Here is a 24,809-nt window from a genome sequence, read left to right on the forward strand (position 1 = left end):
CATTATTCACTTACTTAAGAGTTCTTCATTAAATTGCACCATGACATTTTCAAGAGAATAGTTTTAGAAAGTTATTATAATCTTTGTGCAGTATAACATTCTATGGCATATTTCTTAACTTTAATGAATATACAGAGAAATACCTCTTTGTGTTTTATAAATGGAGGTGACGGGGTTACCAGTGTGCTTTTTAAATGGATACATATTTGACATATTTATGGGGTATATGTGATATTTTATGATGTGCATATAATGTAATGATCAAGTCAGGGTATTCGAGTTATCCATCATCTTGGGTATTTATCATTTTTATGTATTGGGAATATCTGAATTTCTCTCTTCTAGCTACTTTGAAATATATAATACACTGTTGCTAGCCCTAGTCATGCTATTCTGCTGTTGAATGACAGAACTTATACTTTTATCTAATTGTATGTTTGTATCTGTTAACCTACCTCTCTTCATCTCCCTCCTACTCTCCCTCCCACTCTCCCTCCCAACATTACTGTCTTTAATCCTTAAAATAATCATGGAAGTTGTGAGTTACCACTTCCATTTCACAGATGCGGAAACCAAAACTTAGGTCAATTTTTTTCATAATCAAACAGCTGGTATGTGTTAGGGCTGGTGTTAGAACTCAGGCGTGTATGACCACTTAGTAATTCCTCAAAAAGTCACGGCTCGTTGATTTGCTCTGGGATTTGTTCCAAGAAAGACTCTGCCCTATATCCTTTCAGTTTCACTTTAAACCGGCTGTGTTGAGTCAGGCCCTTTCCCTCTAGCTCTATGGACAAATAGCAAGTGACAGGGACTTTGACCCTAGATGCCCACTAGCTGGCCTGAACCAGACAGCAGTAAGGCTGTCAGTGGTTGACACCAGTGCTCACCTGTCAGTCAAAGGTGTGATCACTAGGCGAGGTGTGTTTCCCAGGTACTCATAGGAATACAAAAACTGGGCATCACAGATGTTGGCAAAGCAGTGTTTGACCTCGTCATCCCAACGATGGCGCAGCTGAGACAGCCAGAGGAAAGCCTGGGCATTGTCTACCTAAAGAGAGAGTGGTAGAGCAGGTGGGTGAATCATAGGCAGCAGGTGGTCCTTTGGCCACAAGACACATAGGGGTCTGATGCCTTGGCTGTTGACTGCTGCTAAAGTGCAGCATGCTGTGGCCACCACAGCATAGAAAGCACAAGCTGCTCTGATTACAGGGTTCTATCCCAGCACTTTGGGAGGCCAAGGCAGGTGGATCACCCGAGGTCAGGAGTTTGAGACCAGCCTGACCAACATGGAGAAACCCCGTCTCTACTAAAAATACAAAGTTAGCTGAGCGTGGTGGCACACGCCTGTAATCCCAGCTACTTGGGAGGCTGAGGCAGGAGAATCACTTGAACCCGAGAGGCGGAGGTTGCAGTGAGCCGAGATCGCACCATTGCACTCCAGCCTGGGCAACAAGAGTGAAACTCCATCTCAAAAAAAAAAGGAGGAGCAGCCACTGTGATCCTCCCCCAGGAGTCTAGTCAGTGCTGTACAGACCCTGGGGCCCCCATATTTTCGCCATATGTGAGCTTTTCTCAGTGTAGCTGTACACAAAAGTGGGCATCCCTGGGTGTTTGGGACCCACCTTCTGAGCAATCATCTTGGCTACCACATCCCGGGCATGCACATCGATGGTGCATATGGTCATAATCTTCTGCCGGTCTCCCTTGGAGAGCTGGCCAATCAGCATGGTGATAAGCGTTTTGAGCTGGGCCACTTGCTTCTTATAATAGTCCTTCATGGCACTCTCATAGCCCTCCTCCAGTCTGGCAAATGCCATGCCCACTTCTGTTGTCCACCAGATCTGAGTACAGGTCAGGGCCACCTGTGGCAGCAAGAGTTGCCTCATAAAGCTGCTACCATGGCTGTTTCCAACCAACCCACTCATCACACAGCAAGGGCTCAGGATGTAATTGTGTGGGTGACATGAGCCCCATCCCTCCCTCTTCCGCCAGCACTAAGTGAACCATATGCTCTAAACCCTTGAAGGTGTGAAGCTGTTGCGGCACAGGTGGGAAAAGCACTTTCTGCTCCTGCAAAATGTATCACTCGATTGAGAAGAACCCAAGATTGACTCTGATCAAGGCCGGTGGCTTCTAGAAATTGTGACGTGGATGATTCAGTCTTTTACTTCCCAGAGGTAGCAACTTTCCCAAGCTTGGGAGGACGATAGTATGTTGCGCAAGCATCCCAATGACACCCAGTCTTTGCTCTGCTCCCCTGTGCTCTGACAATCTAATTTAGTGAGTCACTGCTGATCATCTATGGCACATATTTGCTCTTCTACCATACTTTCACTACATTTTAAAGACCTTTTAAAACCTTAAAGTGCCTATTTTTAAATGCCAAGATGAAAGATACTGAAATTCAATTGTGGTTAATACGATTTGCATTTTTGGAGATCAAAAATAAATAAATAGAAAAAGCAATTGAAATACATATTTCTTCTACTTGCTGTAAAGCTTTGTATGGAACATGCATAACTTTGATTATTCATGGTGGGGAATTTAAATCCATTGCTCATCTGTAGTATCATTTGGTTTGGGGGACACTACTCTAGGTGATGTTTACTGCAATAGGAGGAGGCAACACATTCTGATACAGGTAAACAAGGAAGCCTGATGGGAATTAATTCCTTTGTGAAATAGAGAATCTTGTTGTAGTAAACAGCACCGTTTCTGTTCATCCATTTTTCCCTTTGAGTTTATGTCCCATTAGATTTTATTAAAGAAGCTCCCCCTCATTGGCAGCCTTACTGGGATAACTTGAGAGGATGTTCCAACCCTACTGTTAATAAACACCTCTTCTTCTCTGCAGTGTGGACTCCTTTCTGCTCTCTTCTTCATAGCCAAGTTTCTCCCTGCTATCCACACACATTCACTGTGAATACTTTCTTTTCTTTTCTTTTCTCTTTTTTTTTTTTTTTGAGACGGAGTCTCGCTCTGTCGCCCAGGCTGGAGTGCAGTGGCACGATCTGGGCTCACTGCAAGCTCCGCCTCCCGGGTTCACGCCATTCTCCTGTCTCAGCCTCCCGAGTAGCTGGGACTACACCACGCCCAGCTAATTTTTTGTAGTTTTTAGTAGAGATGGGTTTCACCGTGTTAGCCAGGATGGTCTCGATCTCCTGACCTCGTGATCCGCCCACCTTGGCCTCCCAAAGTGCTGGGATTACAGGTGTGAGCCACCGCGCCCAGCCACTGTGAATACTTTCTACCTTTTCCCACTCCTCAGCCCCTGCAGCGTGGCCCCTTCTCTACCACTGCCCGGAAATGGCCTCACCAAGTTTATCCATGAACTCTCTTTACCCTCTTTATTTTGCTTGACCTCTTAGAAGTGTTTGACATTTCCGACCTCTTACCAACAGTTTCTTGCTTGGTTTCCATGATTACTGTTTCCTGGTTTTCCTTCTGCTCCCAAAAGACCATTTCTTATTCTGCTTTACTGGTTCCTCCTTCCTCCTCCTCCGGCTCTGAATGATGCTCAAGAATTTGTTTTGTACTCTCTTCTCATTCTACATACTTTCCAAGGGCAATCTTATCTACTCTATGGCTTTGATGACTACTAAATGTCTGCAACCCCCAAACAGAGCAACACTACTACTATACTGTTAACTGAGGGAAGGAGAAGTGGCCTACTGTAGCCAGAGGTACTTTAAACATTTCTTGGTAGGTCTGGCTTCTCTCTTATTACGCTTCTGAGAAACCTATAAGGAATTCAGATCTACCTCAGAATCAAGTCAGACTCTCTCACATGGTCTACAGAAACTGGCTTCCAGAATCCACCTGCAGCCTTTGCTCCTCCTCTGCTTACTCTGGCTCAGACATGCCTGCTCACCCTGGCTTCTGAGCCTGGGCTCTTCCTCCTACTTGGTTGCTCTTTGCTCCCATTTTTAGCTTGCTAACTCCTGCTTCACACCTCAGCTTTTATATCATATGCTCAGGGGCGTGTCCCCAGACCTCATGAACTATCTGTATGCTCCCAGAGTACCCTGAGCCTCCCCTACTAAAACACCTGTTACGGCTGGGCACGGAGGCTCACGTCTGTAATCCCAGCACTTTGGGAGGCCGAGGCGGACAGATCACTTGAGTTCAGGAGTTTGAGACCAGCCTGGCCAGCATGGCGAAACCCGATCTCTACCAAAAATACAAAAATTTAGCCAGGCCTGGTGGCGCATGCCTGTAGTCACAGCTACCTGGGAGGCTGAGGCAGGAGAGTGGCTTGAACTTGGGAGGTGGAGGTTGCAGTGAGCCGACATCGTGCCACTGCACTTCAGCCTGGGTGACAGAGCAAGACTCCGTCTTAAAAAACAAACAAAAAACAAACAGACAAAAAACAAAACAAAAAACAACAACAAAACACCAGTCACATGTGTCAGCAGCTCAGTTCCACATGAGTCTGTAAACTCCAGCAAGACAGATTTCATTGTCTTGTTCCCTGCTGGTGTGTCCTGTGCTCAGCACAGAGCTTGGCACATAGAAAGTAGGCTGGCTCAAAGAGTTGAACTGTTGACATTTTCTCCCTTCTGCAGCCAATGAGGGCAAAAAGAGATCACCCTTGATTTCCCAAGGTCAGGGTTGACTTAGGTCATGATTGTTAATCCCCCTGCTCCCACCTGCTGACCCCTCACAGTGGTCTGGGACTCAAGCCTCCCTGGCAGTGAAGCACACAGCCAGCCTGATATCTACCAAATGCTGAAGGCTGGGGGAGGCTGTGGAGGAAGACAGCCCCATGGAGGATGGGGTCCCATTAGGAGAATACCTGAGCTGGGTAGTCAAAAAGCCACTGCTCCCTCGGCTTTTCTTCATAGGCAGTTACACCTTCTGTCATCTCATGCCTCACAGTGGTCTTCATGTGACCAAGGACATGGTTCAGCCATATTTCTACCTGAAAGAATAACTCGGGTTAGACACTGGGTGCCTAAGAAGTTTTGATTAGTCCTACATATTTTCTTCCACTCAGTCTGAGGGAGTGAAGGAAAGGGAGCCCAGACATTGTATACAGCCTTAAGTGGCTGCCAGAAGGTGCAAAGTGATGTGCTGTTTATGTAATCCAGGATGGTGATAAGTCAGACCCAGACTTAATTAATAGCAGGCTGATGCGTGCATTTGGAATATGCAGGACGGAGTAGCAGGTTAAGGGGGTGGGGGCTGTCACCCAGAGCTCCTGCGAGGAAACAGAAATCTGGGTTGAGCTGGGTGTAAATAAATCAGTGGCTTCTTATGACCTTGTCCACTCTGAGTTTGAAGCACAAACCAGGATTGTATTCCCTAACTAAATGCTTTCTGGGTCTACAGAAAGAACGCATTGTGAATGAAACCCCAGGGCCACCCTCATACAACCGAGAAGCGATTATTTTCTGGCACTAGAATTGCTTTCTTAGATATAGGTGATAAGGGTGGAACCCTATAAAATATCCTTACTCCAGCTGTTATTTGGCACTAGATGAGAATCCCCAGGGGCAATGCTTTGCTGGATCATTTCGGAGGATAAAGAAAGGCTTATACTGTAGCGGTGGTGCTAATGGATGGGAAGGAGGCTTAAGGGGTTAAATGGTCCCATGGTTTGTGTCCCTTGCATTGGACATGGAGATTTGGAGGAGGCAGTTCCTGGAGCATGGTGGTAGTTGGTTCTCCAAGAGGAAGGCTGTGGGAGGAAGTGACGCTGAGGCACATTTGTGCACAGAGGGGACATCTCAGGAAAGCAGCTGGTTTCACAAAAGGACATTTTTCTCCCACGGAGGGTGTCAGTGTCCCAGATTCCCCCGGAGGATGCTCCAGGGGTTGCCATGTTGACGTCTCCTGGTGCCGGTAATCATTTTAAAATCCTTCGTTGACTTGGGTAGTTGTTTATGTGCATTTTATTTCCCTCTGCACAGGTCTTTGGTTAAGGAAAAGATATGAATGTTGACATGTGTCCTTCCCCAAAAGAGGAAACCAGGGCACCAGCTGCTGCTCCAACGTCAGTTCCAGTCAAAGAAGCTGGCTCTTGGAGGGCATGGACAGCAGTTCTGGACCAAGGCCAGAAAGGCCCTCCTAGAGTTGATGCTGATCATATTTGAATGAAGGCATTTGAGAGAAAAAAGCAGAAGGAGGGGAAAAGGCTATTGTGTTACCTGCCCGCTGCAGTCACAGGGCTCGCTGAAAGCCACATACTCTTCTTCTTTGCTATACATGCCGAGGCTTGTCTTGGTTGGTTCCCCACTGGCATCTAGCTGGAATCGCATCTTGGCCATGTTGTCAAAGAGTTTGGAAAGGTGACGTTGAACCTATGAAGGGAAACCAGGCCAAATGATCATAGAACGTGTTCGGGAATTGTTTAGAGGCCTACCATGTGGCAATCATTGTGAAAGACAGAGTGGTGGATACCAAGCATTTAGAAAGAAGTTTGTGGGAACAATGCTGATGTGAGGACAGGAATAAAATGAATCCATAGAAGTGGCCAAAGGAAGACTGAATAAAACTAGTGAGAGTCGTGCACTAGCTATAAACCAACTAAGTCACAATGGTTTGACTAAATTCGGATTGGTCTACTACAGATAGGACTAGATTGGAGAAAAATATGATGGTCAAGTTGTAAATCTTCTTCCTAAGAAAACGCTACCATGGTACAGGACATGAGCAAAGGACCATCTAGTAGAAGAATGCTAACATACACTGAATCTGGGTAGTCAACAGTGGTGGTGACAGTGGCCTGTGGAAGAAGCCACCCCATTTTTTTTTTTTTTTTTTTTTTTTTTGAGACAGAGTCTTGCTCTGTCACCCAGTCTGGAGTGCAGTAGTGCAATCTCGGCTCACTGCAACCTCCGCCTCCACCTCCCAGGTTCAAGTTATTCTCCTGACTCAGCCTCCTGAGTAGCTGAGATTACAGGCGTGTGCCACCATGCCTGGCTAATTTTTGTATTTTTAGTAGAGATGAGGTTTCACCATGTTAGTCAGGCTGGTCTCAAACTCCTAATCTCGTGATCCGCCCACCTCAGCCTCCCAAAGTGCTGGGATTACAGGTGTGAGCCACCACACCCAGCCATAGCCACCCCATTCTTGAAATCTCTTCAGTTCAATAAACACACATCAGAAGGGTTCCAAGCAGCGCAGGCATGCTCATGGCAAGCATAAAGTCTGGCTGTGCCGGGCTGCTCCCAGGCATGGTATCTGAGGTGTAGAGTTCCTCTACAGTGATTGCCTGGGGCTGTAGTGCTAGGAGGGATGCTGGACAGAGCTATGTTGTGGTCCTGAGGTGAAGAAAATAGCAGATTGAAGGAAAAAGAATAAACAGAACCTGCTCCCTGGTAGAGCTTGTTGAATAATTACAAAAGGCCCTCCAGCTGCTGGTATCCTGACTTTTAATGCTAAATTTAGAACAACCAGCTCTCCAGCTTATCAGATGAGAGGACAAATCTAAGAGTGTTTAGGTAAACTGTGAAGGTACCCATGGAGACACCACCCACACTGATTTGGGATAAATACCAAGATAGACCTTTCTTTATTGAAAAACAAATAGCAAATTAAAAACAACAACAATATAGAGCCTATGAAAATATCCCAAAATTTAAAAGGAGAAAACAGGACTCAAGAGGGCAAAGAAGAGCATATATATATAAAATATATAATGTATCTATGTTATTTTATATATAATATATAACTAGTATGTATAATATAGAATATAATATATAATTATTATTAATAATATATATTATATAATATATTGCTATTATATTAATAATATTAATACATATAAATATAATGCTAATATATAATTGTATATTATATATAGCTAAATTTTATATAGATAGATATACTATATATGCTATAAAGTAACATATATACAATTATTTTATATATAATTTTTATATAATTTATATATAATTATTTTATATATAATTATATACAATTTTTATACCTAATTTTATATATAAAATTTTTTAACCTTTATATATAATTATATAACTTTACATAAAATTGTATATAAAATTTTTTAAACCTTTAATGATGGAAACAAATCAATTTGGAAACCATCACCTTGTTTTTCTTTCAATTAAATTAAAGAAACATGAAGTCTATAAAACATGGTGAAAGATGAGTTGGCAGAGGTAGAGAAATAAAGTAAGGAGACTAACAACGACAGAGTACAGTTTATAGCAGTATTAGCAACACTAAAGTGCAGAATTGACACAAAAAATTAAATGTGGTGGAAGAGCTTGAGAAACTTACTGATAAATGCCAAGGAAGAGGCCTAAGAGATGAAAATATGATTAAAGAGAAGGTAATGTATATCGCATGTATAAAGTGGAATCTCAGCTTCTGGAAGTATGATAAACCTGAATGAAAAAATATACAGATAAATGGAATAGATATATTATTTAAAAACATGCTAGAAGAAGACTTTTTCAAGATCATAAAAGCTCTGGTTTTCAGATAGGACAAAATCTCATCATGTTTTAGGGATAAATTAACAAAATAAAGCAAGTATATAAGCATACAAATTTTTAGAAATTAATTTAAATTTTATTCTCTATAGGGACCTAGATAGAAAGAAATTAGGCTATCTAGAAATTTTTTTTTAAAGCAGGCAGGCCTCGGATGACTTCTTTGTAACAACAAACAGCAGGGTGATATCTGCATGCATTGAGAGGTAATCGCTGTGACTCATGAATACTAACCCTAACCATTCACTTGCTCACATGTGAAATGACAGATATAGAAGGAATTAGGATGTATTCCACCATGCTTCACCTCTTAGGGTGTGAGGAATACTAAAAAATGTACTCAAATCAAATAAGAAATGAATCAAAATAAATATTTAAGAATGAGGCCTATTCTGGTGGCTCATGCCTGTAATCCCAACACTGTGGGAGGCCAAGACGGGAGGATCACTTGAAGCCAGGAGTTCAAAACCAGCAAGACCCTGTCTCTACAAAGAATTTTAAAAAATTAGCTGTGTGTGGTGGCTCATGCCTGTAGTTCCAGCTACTCTGGAGACTGAGGTGGGAGGACGACTTGAGCACAAGGGTTTGAGGCTGCAGTGAGCTACGATCATGCCTCTGCACTCCAGTCTGGGTGACAGAGCAAGATCCACCATTAAACATAAATTAATTAATTTTTAAAAAGAATGAGAAATAAAAAAAATCTGGCAGTGATCTGAACATAGAATGACTAAAAATACAGTTATAATACAAAATGTTAATGCATTAATAATAAATATTTCAACACCACCACACCTGGACTACTTTGGAAATATTTCCATCTATAGGAAAAAAAGAAGCGCTATAACTATCAGGGATAATCTCTCTTTAGTACTTGCTTCTTATCAACAAATCAAAACCTAATTTCACTAACTTAGAAAGGGTAGGTCAAAGACAAACTTATGCATGTTTCCATCCTTTGGCTCTGTTTGAGAAGCTCTCGTCTGTTGTTTGTGGTGAAGCAAAAGGGTGGAAACTTGGCAATATCTCACTAGACTACATCTGTATCTACCCTTTGAGCCAGCAATCTCACTTTTAGGAGTTTACCTGGAAGACAGACAGCCAACAATACAAAGTCCAAGGTTATTCAATGCCACATTCTTTGTAATTACAAAATATTATAAATAACCTATGGCCAGACTATGGTATATCAATCCATGGAGTATAATGCAAATATTAAAAAATGAGGGAGATATCTTTGACTTGATATGGAGTGATTTCCAAACTATATAGCTAAGTAGAAAAAAGCAAAGTGAAAACAGGTAGGCGTAGCAGGCTACCTTTTGTGCATGCAAGAAGGGGAAATTAGAAAATGTACATAGGAAATATAACCCATAGGAAAGACAGACATAGGAAAAATAACCCAGAAATTAATGAACTTGGTTACCTATAGGGGGTGGAGCAGAGGTGGTTATGGCATGAAAGGAACAGAGGAGGCAAGGATACATCTTTGAGTATATACATATCTTTTTGCATGGTTTGACTTTTGGAATCCTATCAGCGTCATACATATTTAAACAATCAAGTAAACAAGTATGGGAAAAACCCTAACACTGAAAGCAAAAAGAAGCAAATGAGCCCAACTATTCTTTAAATGAATAACAAAATGACATCAGGAAAAAGAACTCATCCAAGCATTTTGAGACCCAGACAATGTTGAAAGCAGAAGTTCTCATAGTGTAGTCCCTAGACCAGCAACATGCTGGGAAAATTCTTAGAAATGCAAATTCTCCAGCTCCAACCAGACGTAGTGAATCAGAAACAGTGGGAGTGGGACCGAGGAATCTGTACTTCCACAAGCCTTCCAAGTGATTCTGATGCACTCCCAAATTTCAGAACCAATGTCTGTAGCTCCAAATACCAACACTGCTTCAATTAGTTACTTTAATACTCAAAAAACCTTTGAACACAGCAGGTTTCTTCTGTTTTACAGATGAGGAAAGTCTGTTGCTAAGAAGTCACATGCTCAAGACTCTATGGCTAGTAACTGTCTAGAACCAGAAGCCAGAACGCCACATTTTGGGCTTCTCATATATGCTTTTGCCAATAAGCCTTACCTCCATATTCAGTTAACATAACTTCCAATCTTATCTCCCTATAGAAATTTTAGCTATTGAGTTTGGCCAGTATTTCCTGGATCTTTCTTCAGAACTAGATTGAAGGCATTCTCTGCCAAGCCTTAACCCCTTCCACCTTTGCCATTCTCAGAGTTTCTCAGTTCTTTGTTAGAGATTAGCCTCTGATGGGCCAGAGGGCATGCTGAGCGGCAATACTGATGGGGATTAAAAAAGCTCCGAGGTGGCCGGGCGCGGTGGCCCACAGCTGTAATCCCAGCACTTTGGGAGGCTAAGGTGGGCAGATCACGAAGTCAGGAGATCAAGACCACCCTGGCCAACATGGTGAAACCCCGTCTCTACTAAAATACAAAAAAAAATCAGCCGGCATGGTGGCATGCACCTGTAGTCCCAGCTACGCGGGAGGCTGAGGCAGGAAGATGGCTTGAACCAAGGAGGCGGAGGCTGCAGTGAGCCAAGATCGTGCCACTGACTCCAGCCTGGGCGACAGAGCAAGACTCTGTCTAAAAGAAAAAAAAAGAAAGAAAGAAAGCTCTGAGGTATGTGATGATGCTGGGGGCAACACAGACAGGTCTGAAGTACAGAACCCGCCAGAGAGAAGAGGCACGATGGGGAGTCGGAAACTGTCTCCTGCCGGGCACCCCTCAGTCCTCCTAGACCTTTCCGCAGACGCTCCTCCAGCTTACCTGTTGTGGAGCCGTGCCATTGGAAAGGATGTCTAACAGATCGGAGGAGGAGAGAAAGTAAAACCGCGGGAAGGCAAGCCTCTTGGTGTCGAGGTACTCTGCCAGGGCCTTCTCACACAGGCACAATCTGAGGGCACAGAACATAGAATTTCCCAATTAAGAATGCCTAGACCCATGGATACACATACATTACCTAAATGTACGTATATGCAATAGACGGAACATATGCAGAAATCAGCACAAGAAACACTTAGAGATATTTGCAAAGATATACGTGGATGTGTCTACCTTGGCGTCAACACCTGTAATAATGCTCCATGCTACCCAAACATACAGGCAAAGCAAGGGACATGCAAGGCACACATACTCGCTCCTGCCCACTGGTCTCAGAGATGATGGGGAAAAGGAAATGATGCCTTCTTATTAGAGAAGGGGTAACGGGCGGACCCTCACCTGCCCTGAATATCCTCCAGCTTTTCATACAGGCCTGCCTTGTTGGTGGCTTCGACCACATTTGGAGTTTTCTGGGCATCATAAGCTAGCTCTTTAAAGTCAACGTCGATGCCTTCAAACCTTTTAGAATCCTGCAAATAAAAATGTGGAAGCAATTAACCACCACTCTGCTCAGTTTCTAGAAGCTCCCTCCATGGAGCCAGTTAGAAGCAGAAACTTGTTCCTGGGTTGTCAAATACAGAGAATAGACTTAAGGAAGGAAACACCCTTAGTTTAAGCTGCAGTTCTCCAACATTTTCATCTTAGAACCCATTTACATTTTCAAAAATTATTTAGGAGTCCAAAGAGCTTTTGTTTATGTAGGTACTATCTATCATATCTTTCAATATTTTCTGTACCAGAGGCTAAAGTTTTTTTTAAAAGAAATTTCTAAAATATTCATTAATGCATTTAGACGGGGCGCCCTGGCTCACACCTGTAATCCCAGCACTTTCAGAGGCTGACACGGGCGGATGGTTTGAGGCCAGGAGTTCGAGAACAGCCTGGTCAACATGGTGAAACCCTGTCTCAACTAAAAATAGAAAAATTAGCTGGTCTTGGTGGTGCACGCCTGTAATCTCAGCTACTACTCGGGAGGCTGAGGCATGACAATCACTTGAACCTGGAGGGTGGTGGTTGTGGTTGCAGAGAGCCAAGATGGTGCCACTGCACTCCAGCCTGGGCGACAGAGGGAGACTTTGTCTCAAAAAAAAAAAAAAAAAGGCATTTAAAAAGTAGCAATAATAAGCCAGGCGTGGTGGCTCACACCTGTAATCCCAGCACTTTGGGAGGCAGAGGCAGGCGGATCACAAGGTCAGGAGTTTGAGACTAGCCTGACCAACATGATGAAACCCCGTCTTTACTAAAAATACAAAAAAACCCCCAAAAAACCAAAACAAACAAAAAAGGTCAGTTATGGTGGCACGTGCCTGTAATCGCAGCTACTTAGGAGGCTGAGGCAGGAGAATCGCTCGAACCCAGGAGGCGGAAGTTGTATTGAGCCGAGATCTTGTCACTGCCCTCCAGCCTAGGTGACAGAGCGAGACTCCGTCTCAAAAAAAAAAAAAAAAAGTAACAATAATAAACCCACTATGTTAGCATAAATAAAATACTTAAGTATATTTTCCAAAACAAAAACTAACAGTTGAAAATGGGGCATCATTTCGCTTTTTGTCAAGTCTCTACAATATCTGACTTAACACAAAACTGCTTCTGTATCAATTTATTATGATATCACACGTCATCTGACCTCTGGAGAACCCCACTGTACACTCATGGAAGAATGTAAAATGTAAAAAAAAAGGCGGATAACATCTTAATATGATTATTAAGATAATTTTGACCTTGAGGACTCCCTGAAGAGGTCTCAGAGAACACCCCAAGCCCCAGGCATACAACACTTGATTCCTAAGTAGATAGTGCATCTAACGCTCTTTCTGGACCCATGCAAAAGTTTACATAACCAAAATGAATTTTCCCTCAGCAAATATACTCCTTTGATGTCAAAATTAATCAGTTGTCATCATTTTTTCCAGACATACACACTCACAGTTATCACTGAAATGATTGACAGACTAATATATGCAACGCGCTTCAGCCAAATACATGGCACCTGGTGAGGTGGTAGAGCTTGTGGTATTATTATTACATAACAACAGTCATAATGGTATGTGCTATGTGCATTGTTTTAATGAAGACTCTGGAATAGATACTAGTATTAGTCCCAATTTACACACAGGGAAACCAAGGCATTGAGAGGTTAAATGTCCTGCCCAAGGTCCCACAGGTGCAACTGAGAGAATGAGGACTCAAGCCCAGGCCTGCCATTCCTTCCCTCTGTGATCCTGCCCCTTGCCCAAGAAGACCTAAAAACAAGAGGGTAGGCCGAGCACGGTGGCTCAAGCTTGTAGTCCAAGCACTTTGGGAGGCTGAGGCAGGCAGATCAGGAGGTCAGGAGTTCGAGACCAGCCTGGCCAACATGGTGAAACCTCGTCTCTACCAAAAATACAAAAATTAGCTGGGCGTGGTGGCACTCATCTGTAATCCCAGCTACTCAGGAGGTTGAGGCAGGAAGATCACTTAAACCCAGGAGGCAGAGGTTGCAGTGAGCCGAGATTGCACCACTACACTCCAGCCTAGGCGACAGAGCAAGACTCTGTCTCAAAACAAAAACAAACAAAAAAACACAAGAGGGCAAAGTAAATTATGATTCCTCAATGAGATGTTTTGCTCCAATTAAAAATAAAACAGTATCAAGGTTGTAGAAGTATCTGGAATATCTGGCATAAATGTTGAAATAAAAAATTGAATAGAAAATTATAATTACACTGAGAGCAATTATGTAAAAATATGTATATACATGAACAAAAGTTGGGAGAAATTCATAATGAATGAAAATAGTTACCAGTTAGGGTGTTAGAGCCTGGCTGATTTTATTACGTTTTGAAATTGTTTCTGTTTCATTGTTATTACAGAGAAAGTAAATGTGTTTACATATTTTCTACACAAACCTGTGCCACTGTATAGAGGTTAATGATACTAACTCTTCAATATTTTTAATTAAAAGTTCTCAAACATCTCCCTTAAAGTTTCTGTAAGAATCTCCACCTCTGTCCCGACCCCCTTTTCATTAAGCCTGGCCTGCTTCAATCACTGGCATTTGAGTTAAATAAAATCTGGCTTATTCAATTTGACTTAATGACAACTGCGATACAGAATTGTTTTCTATTATTTTTCACGGCAAATATACAACCTTTAATCGATAGTATTACACTAAATATGCTTTTTGGGATTAGCAGGAAAACTATGCTTGGGCAGAACGTGCTTTAATTTCTAACCAAAGCCTGGACAGTGCGTGACATTTTGGAATCAAGCTAATTTGTAAGCAAAGAACTTGCTGTACTGAAAGAAAGACGAAGCCTAAAGAACAAATTTAAAAATGAATCAGAGTCCACTGAGAGAAGGGTAAGTTAATGGCACATTAATTAGGACTCATTAGAAGGGGCAATCAAACACGGAAGGTAATAATGAGAAGAACACATATTTTAGGGAAATCCATTGTTTGGTGTTTAGCTGACAGCTGGTAGTTGGAGCGCTGGCACAGGTCAGCGGTTTATAGAACGGCATGCTGCTGAGAAGGAACTTGAATTTGTCTGGAAACGAGACTCATTTTCAGTGGACACTTGAATTTTAATAATCCAAGAAGCAACCCGTGAGGACCTCATCCCAAACTGCAGTAGCCAGTATTTTTTTTTAATCTTTCTTATATATACATTTTTTTTTTTTTTTTACTGAATGAGATTCTCCTTTCTTTGTCCTACCCATTGAAGGACAAACTGATTGCTATGCATTTCACTGTCCCTCTTTTCCTCTGCCTAACTTTTGGTGGCAGGAAAGGTGAGCATCTGTGGGAGGTGCCTTTAAGTAAAGTCAAAGCAAGGAGGCAGAAAAGGCAAGAGCCTAGACAATGCAGGGACTGGGTGACCTTCCCTTCACCCTGGATCAGAGAATAGAGAGATTCTAGATTTCCTTAGCAGGTACCTGAGGTAGCTGTGCCCGAATATCTTCAGATCCAATGAATATGCTTTCCAGGTGAGTCCATGTTCGCTGCACTTCAAACCAGATAGAGATGACAGCATCCGCTGTGGACAGCTTCTTCTGCCAGCCCGACACCTCCTCCAGGAAGAAAGCAACATACTTGGACATCACCAGGTTCTGAAGTTGAACTTGATTATCCTCCAGAACCTCTATGAGGTCCTCATCAGAGCGCAGGAGGGGGACATTGGTCCGTGGGTGGGGCTCATACTGGAATTCCATGCCAGCCCAGGTGGTCTGCAGCTCCTTTAAGGTTTTCTCCATACCCATCTCTTTCGCAGCTTTGTCCACAATGCCCCGGACCTCGTCCTCATAGTGGTGCAGCTGGAGCTGTAGCAGGTGCGCTAGGGTGGTGTCCTGGTCCATAGTGAAGCTCACACCAGTGGCCTGCATCAGCTGCCTCCAGTGCCGCTCCCGGATGGCTGGATTCTGCAGCTCAGCTACTGCCCTCAGGGAGCGCAGAGTGTTCCACACAGTGCTTTCCAGGCCTGTGAATGCATCCCAGGCCCTGACCTCCTTGTCCAGGTTTCGGATATGCCAGGCAAACTGTTTGCACTCCAACTCCATGGCTTCCACTTTGATATCCCTCCAGGGTGTGGTCTCCCAGGCATGGATGCTGGAGGTCACCATTCCAATGGTGTCCCAGAGCTCCTTCAGCTGGCAGACCTCCTTCCTGCACTGCCTCAGCTGCTTGTAGTCAGGGACATTGACTTCAAATAAGCTGGCGGACTTGGAAATGGAGGCCATAGCGGATTCCATCTGCTGGATCTCGATGTGCCTGGCATCCAGCATTTGATGAGGGTGGATGCTATCAAACCTACAAAACACAGTGTGTTCCTCTGTAAGTATAGCACGCAGGGGCCCATCTCCTAGCATCTCTAAGGTAGCAATCAGCTGAAATATTTAAATGCTTGGTGTTTTAGGAAAGAGCAGTGGCTTTCACCAAAAACATTCTTTTCACCAAAGCAAAGAATGTCTTTTCTTCCCAGGATTTTCTTTTGGGAAAAAAAAGACACTCAGGATAGACTGGGGTGGAGTGGGCATTGGAAGAAGGGCAATTCAAGAACATTATGCTTAGATGTTCTCCACCCAGGTCTAGAAGGGAACACCCCCTTATCCAAGCCCCTTTAGACTCTGCCCTTCATCTAGCTGTTGGTTCTGAAGACCACTTGACACAAAAGAGCACTGTCATATTACAGCAGAAGCCGGAAAGCTAAGGGCCCTGCCAGGAACCTAGTGATAGGCGATTTCTTAAATTTATTTTTTATTTTTTTGAGACAGAGTCTTGCTCTGTTGCCCAGGCTACAGTGCATTGGTGTGATCTCGGCTCACTGCAACCTCTGCCTCCCGGGTTCAAGCAATTCTCTGCCTCAGCCTCCCAAGTAGCTGGGATTACCTGCCACCATGCCTGGCTAATTTTTGTATTTTTATTAGAGACGGGGTTTCACCATGTCGGCCAGGCTGGTCTTGAACTCCTGACCTCATGATCCACCCGCCTTGGCCTCGCAAAGTGCTGGGATTACAGGCACAAGCCAGCAAGCCTGGCTTGGTAGGTGATCTTCAAGTGGGAGAGCTGGGACTCAGGAGCCCAACCTTGACCCTACCTCCATTGATCACTCTGAGGCAGTGGCTATCAGCCTCAGCTGCATGTCAAGATCTTCTGAAAGCTTTGTAAGATCCCCATGCCCAGACTGCTCTATAGACCAACTAAATAAGAACCACTGGGGGTGCGACCCAGACACACTCCACAGGTGATTTCCATTTGCCAGGATGGTGTTGTCATTCACGGTGAAGCTCACGCTGGTGCCTGCATCAGCTTCAGGCAACAGCACTCCACGCTGGAGAACCACTGTGAGCGGCCATGAAGACTGGCTGCAAAGCTCTTGATAGATAATTGTGGTCACTTTCCTTCACCGTGTGCCTTGAATCTGGCTCCTCATCTTCGTGAGTTCTCCTCCAAGCTGTCCCTGATCTTCCCATTCTGGCTTTACCCTTCCCTGGGCCACTCCCTTCTGCATCCTGGGGCAGCCTCTGGGTTTGCACTCAACACCTATGTGCACCATTTCTAGCTTTTTAGTTCACGTTTCCTCATCCTCTTCTCTCCAGTGTTTATGGCATGCATGCACCTGAAACTGCTTCTAATCCTCGTAAGTGTGGACAGACTTTATGCTGCCATACAGCAAAGCATGCGTTCCTGCATAGTGTCTTCCCCAACATAAGACCCTACATGCAAAGGAACCCATGTAGGCAGATGGGTTTTTTTTTTTTTTGAGAGAGAGTTTCGCTCTGTCACCGGGCTGGAGTGCAGCAGTGCAATCTTAGCTTACTGCAATCTCTGCCTCCTGGGTTCAAGTGATTCCCCTGCCTCAGCCTCCTGAGTAGCTAGGACTACAGGCACACACCACCAAGACCGGCTAATTTTTTGTATTTTAGTAGAGACGGGATTTCACTATGTTGGCCAGGATGGTCTACATCTCCTGACCTCGTGATCCACCTGCCCCGGCCTCCCAAAGTGCCGGGACCATAGGCATGAGCCATGAGCCATCCTGCTCGGCTGCAGATGGCTTTTTTATGGTCAAGGGCACTCATAGCCCTAGTGTCCAAGGACCCTCTCATTTTCTCCTCCAACCCCACTTTATTATACTCACTCTCATCCTCAAGCTCAGGTTTTCTTGCTTCTGTGTGCTGGGAGGGCTACATACTAGACACACCACAGCTTAAGGAAGAATGGTATGTTCTGATAAAATCAAAACACGTCATCATGGGGTTCACCATCAAAGGGAAGGTTGCGAGGAAATGAGTGACTAGAGAATCGGCCGTTTCCTCCCATCAACAGTGTGTGTGTTTCTGTATGTGCATGCATGTGTTTGTGTGTTGGTAGGTAGAATAAGAAAGGAGTGAAAAAGGAAGAAAATGACATACAAATTCCTGTTTTTCAACTGCCCTTTCTCTGTTGACTTTAGAAATATTTGACTTGACAGATGGAAAGTAATCCTAATTGAAGTCATTTACCTGAATGCTTACCACTTAAGCCTAATTGCCATGCAACAGAATAACAGTTATGCACACTATTAAATTAGTGTCAGATTAACTTCAATGCTCGTTATGTTTGAATCCTGCTTGTTCCATCTAAATCGTTTTTGGCTCAGGTGCTATGGTTGTAGATTTACATCTTAAGAGAATGGGACTGACTATCATTTGCATGCCTTCTCTATTATTTAGCTCCCACATATTTCAGAACAGAAGGTCAGAGTGCTCAGAGTTGAAAAGAGCCCTGTCTCTCTACATATATATAGAGAGAGGAGCTTTCTCCCTTATGAGGAAGAAAGAACTAAGAGGAAAGAAATGGAATGTGCTCATGGTAAGGGGCCCAGCAAAAAAGATCACCAAGGGTGAGGAGTTCTTGTGTTTATTCTTCATTTCCAAAGACTAATCGTTGATGTGTGTAGGTTCCACTTTTTATCTTGACTAGAGTGAACTTAGAATGTGAACTGAACCTCTTGATGTTAGTTAAAATTCAAACAAATTCTAAAAGCCCACATGCTGTTTAATTTGTTAGTGGAACACCATTCAGGAATAACTTTTTAGGTAAGATAGGAGCTATTTGGGGTGCACATAGAAGATTAGAAATTATCTAACCATTCTTCCTTTGGCACCCATAAGCATTCTTAAATCAATGTTGGTTCCTCAAGTATTTATAAGAGGTGAGCATTTATCAAACCTATTCCAAACTTCATCCACCCTGCGGAATAATTATTGTTTATAGTTTAGATTTGTGGGTGATCATTTTCTGTAGCTAAGCACACATAAAAACCAACTTGGCCTAAGCTGTGAAGGGAACCCATAGACGTGAGGACAGGTAGCCCTCTTACGATTTCAAAACTTTACAGCAAATTGTCAGGATATTCACAGACCTGGTCCATGTGCCTAATAAACTGGAAGCCATCCTCTAAACCCTGGGGAAATGATACAGCATAAGAACAAGAAAGTAATAGGAGGGAAAAGGGTGGATTGAGTCTTTGAAGTGAAATAATAAGGCAAAATGTATTTTACTCTAAAAGAGAAATGCCTGGAAAGCTTGGATGAATAAAACTATAATTAAAAGAAATGAAAATACGGTGCTCATGCATTTGATCGTGGAAAAATGACTGATTCAGGCCTGACCCAGATGTGAGCCTGGAGAGAGAGAAATAAGTGAGTTAAATTGATTCCTGGGAAATTGGCTGTTAGTAAATGTGAACCTCAGTACCATCTGTATGTGTGTATACCATGAACGGTGTCACACCTGTCCTTGATACCCACCAGGTAGCATAAAACTCAATGTGTCTCACGCCTGTAATCCCAGCACTTTTGGAGGCTGAGGCGGGTAGATCACAAGGTCAGGAAATCGAGACCATCCTGGCTAACACGGTGAAACCCCGTCTCTACTAAAAATACAAAAAATTAGCCAGGCATGGTGGCATGCACCTATAGTCCCAGCTACTTGGGAGGCTAAGGCAGGAGAATCGCTTGAACCTGGGAGGTGGAGGTTGCAGTCAGCTGAGATCCCGTCACTGCACTCCAGCCTGGGTGACAGAGAGAGACTCCATCTCAAAAAAAAAAAAAAAAAAATTAATGTGTCCAACCCTGACTTTGTGAGGCACAATCCTTCCAATTCTGTGCCTGTCTCAGTGAACAGTGGGACAAAAGCTCTTCCGACCACTTGCCCAAGCTAGAAGATGAAAAATCCCCTCACACTGTCCTTCTCCCCCATCTCCCACATTCAATCAATCCTGCAGATATTCTCCTAAATCTCTCTGCAATCCATTTTCCCCTCTCCCTCATCTCTGCCGCTGCTTCTGATCAGGCCTCACCACTTCTCATCTGGGCTGTTGGAACCACTCTCCCATTGAGCACCTGGTCTTGAGCCTACCTTGCCCCATTCTGTTCTCTGCGGCCATGAAAAGGCGGTCTTTATGTTTTTGTCATACTTAGACTCCTCAGTAGCTGAGATTATGGTCAAAACATGGCCCCCTCCATTCTCCTCTCCTACTTCCTCCATCCCAGCCATACACACATGCAGTTTTCCAGCTGTTTCTTACATTTTCATCCTTCTGCATCTTCATATGTGCTATTTCCTTTGCCCAGAATATCCTCATTTTCTAACTCTTTTTTTTTTTCCCCCACTGAAAGAGCTCTTACTTGCCACTGGCTCTGGCTCACCATGACAAGCACCATGTTCTACAGGAGGCGTGAACTGCCTCCCCAGGTGGGGTTAAAGCTGGTCCCCAATGTGCATGCCTTATTGCTCATATTTGAAATTGTCCCTGAGGCTATAAGTCCTTGAGGTCAGGAAAGGTGTATTATCTCAAAATCCTAACAGCTACATCATTTTTTGCCAGCTCCACTTTTGAGACCATAACCTCATCTACTCCATGAAAGCCTAAATCATGTGAATGAGTCAGATTAACTGGAAGAACAGCATCAAGCTGAATGAATGACATATCTTAGGAAAGCGATATGTCCCTGGGAGGTTTAATGACAAATACTGCCCTTTTCTGCAGTTATGGAAGAGACAATAGACACTGTGCAAGAAGGACAAAAGCCCTTCTTTCCTCATGACTGCTGCCTTGGGCTATTTGGAAAGCTGTTTTCTCTAGTTGTCATGTAGGACAGCACCCCATGGAAGATATCTTCAAGAAAGCCCTCCCAGCCATTCACAGAATCTGGTTGCCTCCTGAAAACACGAATGGTCTTCATTGAGCTGGAGCTCACAGAGGTAGGTGATTTTGGCTCAGTAATCCCTCGATTACCTTGGTTTTGGTGTGGGCAAGAAGACTGTATGTCATGGTGCCATTTCTTAAGGTCAAGAGGACTGTGCTCAAGGTCAGGAAGACCAAACAGTGAAACGCCACTAGAGGATAGGGGCATTCCTTTCATTCAAGAGGGAGAACTGGTCACCAGCTTTAAGAGTTGCACAAAGCCCTTGAATCTGAGTAGGATGATTTAGCCAATTACTGCGGTGAGAGCTCGGCTCTCACCGAGATATGGTGTTATAATTTAGAGTTAAGAACTGAAGGAGGAGCTGAAATTTGACTTGGACATGAAGAACTTCAACCTATGCAACCTGACTTCACACAGCACCTGTCAGACTGCAAGGGCTTAGTAAGACACTCAGGTTTTTTCTCTCCTCAAACACGGGAACATTCAAAACTGAGCTTAACCTGTGTAAGCTAATCAGGAGCAGAAACTTGCATCCACAGAGAAATGTACAAGGGTCTGCACTTTAGAAATTCATAAATGATCTATAAGTGAAGAAACCAGAATTAAACTCAAACTTGAATTCACAGAAAAATGTACCAGGGTCTGCAACTTAGAAATTCATAAATAACAGTGGAGAAACCAGATTTAAACTCACATGCCACACACAATACCTACAAATTTTGAACACTCACACACACCAAACTAAGAAAGAAAACAAAACACATAAGTTGACATCCACTAAGATTCACTTTAGTGATAAATCTACAATTCCATTTTAGCTCTGATGTTTTTCTTGACAAGAAGAGAAATACATCAAAATTGCAGAAATGTTTGGTTTCCCAGCAGTTCTTTTCAAAGCATCCTCTTCCAGGGATTCATCTGCATGTCAAATTAGCAGATGTGAATTTGGAACACCCAGCTAAGAGTAGCAGTATCCTCACAGCCAGCAGATATAAGTGCAAAGAAAGAAAAACGAACACAACTATCAAATAAAAATAAAATGAAAAAACCAACAGGAGTTGATCAATACACAAAATATACCCATGAAGGAGGAATACTGAATTTCGAACAGATACAAAAGCATACCAATGTTGTTTCCCTTTCAAGCAGTCTTAGAAGTCTCTTTGGGAGGGTATTTTCTCCAACATCTTTGAATTTTTTTCTTTTTTGAAATTATTTTAAGAGACTGTTGGGCCGGGCGCGGTGGTTCACTCCTGTAATCCCAGCACTTTGGGAGGCCAAGGTGGGAGGATCATGAGGTCAGGAGTTCGAGACCAGTCTGACCAACATGGTGAAACCCTGCCTCTACTAAAAATACAAAAATTAGCCAGGCATGGTGGTGGGCACCTGTAACCCCAGCTACTCAGGAGGCTGAGGCAGGAGAATTGCTTGAACCCAGGAGGCGGAGGTTGCAGTGAGCCGAGATCATGCCATTGCACTCCAGACTGGATGACAGAGTGAGACTCTGTCTCAAAAAAAAAAAAAAAAAAGAGACTGTTGGTGCAAAAATATTAGTGTCTTTATTTTTATGGCTGTTGCCTTTGGTGTGGTTGTTGTTAACACTAAATAGTATTACCTAGCTGGAGAACTTACCTCCCCCAGCAGTTTTGGCTCTGAATTGGTGTTCAATTTCAAAAATTCAATTGCATGCCCAAAAAAGAGTCAAAAGAATAAGCCTCAGACTCTGAAAGATAGTTCCCAAAGGAGTCTACAAGGGTTTTGAGCAACAGATGATTCTTTGGAACAAGGGCATGGCTCCTAAGGCAACTATTCTAAAGGGATACAGACTTAGGAGTTACATTCCTCCGCATGATTGCTCGAAAGGAAACCAATTACTTCTCTTTAGGGTGGTGGTTTCCAAACTTGGCTGCACATTGGAATTCCTGGAGCTTACAAAATGCTGATTCACAGGTCTTGCCTCCAGAAAGTCTAACTTCATTAGTATATAGGACAGACTGGGCATATTGGGAGTTTTAAAATCTCTTCAGGTGATTCTAAATGTGCAGCCCAACTGGCAGCACATTGCTTTAGAGTCACATGTTTTATATATTTATATCTTACGTCTGTTTTACACACTTGTCCTTCCCTGCCTCTTAACCTACTCATCTTATTCTCTGTTACCCCAAGTATAATGCTTGGGAGATAGCAGCTGCTTAATAAATGTTTGAAGAATGAATGATAAAAATAGGCATGCCAGCTTGGGTGAGCAACCATCCAGTTTGTCCAGAACACAGGTGCTTCCTAAGACATGAGCATGCTTGTAGTCCCAGCTACTCAGGAGGCTGAGGTGAGAGGATTGCTTGAACCCAAGGAGTTCAAGGCTGCACTAAGCTATGATCATGACGCTGCACTCCAGCCTGGGTGATAGAGCAAGACGCTATCTTGAAAACGCTGCTATTTCCCAAGCATTATGCTTGGAGTTACAGAGGATAAGATGAGTATGTTAAAAGGCAGGGAAGGACAAGTGTGTAAAACAGACATAAGATATAAATATATAAAACATATGACTCTAAAGCAATGTGCAGCCATTTGGGCTGCACATTTAGAATAACCTGGAGAGATTTTAAAACTCCCAGACAACAACCAGAACAGTCCTGGGCAAACCAGTATGGTTTTTCACCATAGTACCAGGCACAATGCTACACACTTTCAAGAATGATCTCTTTAATTCAGCCCACAACTATATGTGGTGGACACTATTATTATCTACATTTTATAGATGAAGAATCTGGAGCACAAAGATATTAAGTAACTTTGTCATAACATAAGAAGTAGAAGACCTGAAATTAGACCCCAGGCCACCTGAATCTAGCATCTGTGCGCTTAATTTTTATTGGACTTCGTTCCAATGAAGTTATATTTTTTTTGCTTGGTTTGCTGCTTTACTATTTCTGTGGGCAAATAACCTTTGAAAATGAAAACGAAAATATTCCTCACTGTGAGCATCGAGAATTTTCCAGTTTGGAGATTTCGAAGTCTGTCTACCCAACATTATAGAGGAGACCCAGCAAGAAATGAAGCTCAAGGAAACAGGAAACAAATCACAGAGCTGGAGCGTTAGGGCAAAGGGCACCCAATCTAGCTGGCACATCAGCAGATGTAGGACCATTCAGCGCCAGCCTGGCCTCCTGGTTGGAGCTGTTGATGCTGAGCTGTGGACCAGAAGCAGACTGCTTCACCACGGGAGGAAATCCCTGAGAAAGGAGCCCAAGTATGTGCAGTGTGGGCACAGATGAATGGTGTTGCCGATCCTAGAGTTGCTTTGTTTATGTAAAGACCTGTCATAACAAGCAGGGAGGTGTCGGAACCAAGCAGAGAGAAACCCCCTGGAGAAAACCTTCACCTAAATCCTTCCTTTATGCTGCCGAAATGAAATGCTCTGTAAAATTTTAAAAATTCAATCAGCCACTTTTTAAAACCAAAAGAACAGTCTGTGAGAACTTAGAATGCTAAAGGTTTAGTAAAATCCTAGTAATTATACCACCTATCATCCCTTTATAAATTTGCAGGCACAAAGATGCTTCTAGATATATATATATATATATATATATATATATATATATATATATATATATATATATATGCATCTTTTTAAGGCAAGAGGTTTCTACAATCCCTGGCCATTTCATACAGGTCATGATAGGATTCAGTCCACATTAGCACCACGTTTCAACCAAAGGTCCTAAATGGGAAGGAAGATTATTAACTGGGCTGCAGCTGCTAGA

General features: G+C 43.2%; 1 protein-coding gene across 1 annotated transcript in view; it reads right to left on the bottom strand.

The window, feature by feature from the left end:
• Window positions 1-24,809, bottom strand: part of DNAH9 (dynein axonemal heavy chain 9) — a 369,577-nt gene that overhangs the window by 261,860 nt on the left and 82,908 nt on the right. Inside the window, exons 20-26 of the mRNA XM_055258020.2 lie at window positions 15,289-16,159; window positions 11,710-11,840; window positions 11,257-11,383; window positions 6,150-6,302; window positions 4,796-4,921; window positions 1,623-1,862; window positions 888-1,048 (exon numbers count right to left, since the gene is read on the bottom strand). Of these exons, the coding sequence (XP_055113995.2) occupies window positions 888-1,048; window positions 1,623-1,862; window positions 4,796-4,921; window positions 6,150-6,302; window positions 11,257-11,383; window positions 11,710-11,840; window positions 15,289-16,159 (1,809 nt within the window). The remainder of the gene's footprint in view (window positions 1-887; window positions 1,049-1,622; window positions 1,863-4,795; window positions 4,922-6,149; window positions 6,303-11,256; window positions 11,384-11,709; window positions 11,841-15,288; window positions 16,160-24,809) is intronic.

This window comes from Symphalangus syndactylus, chromosome 20, assembly GCF_028878055.3.
Source record: "Symphalangus syndactylus isolate Jambi chromosome 20, NHGRI_mSymSyn1-v2.1_pri, whole genome shotgun sequence".
Taxonomy (NCBI): domain Eukaryota; kingdom Metazoa; phylum Chordata; class Mammalia; order Primates; family Hylobatidae; genus Symphalangus; species Symphalangus syndactylus.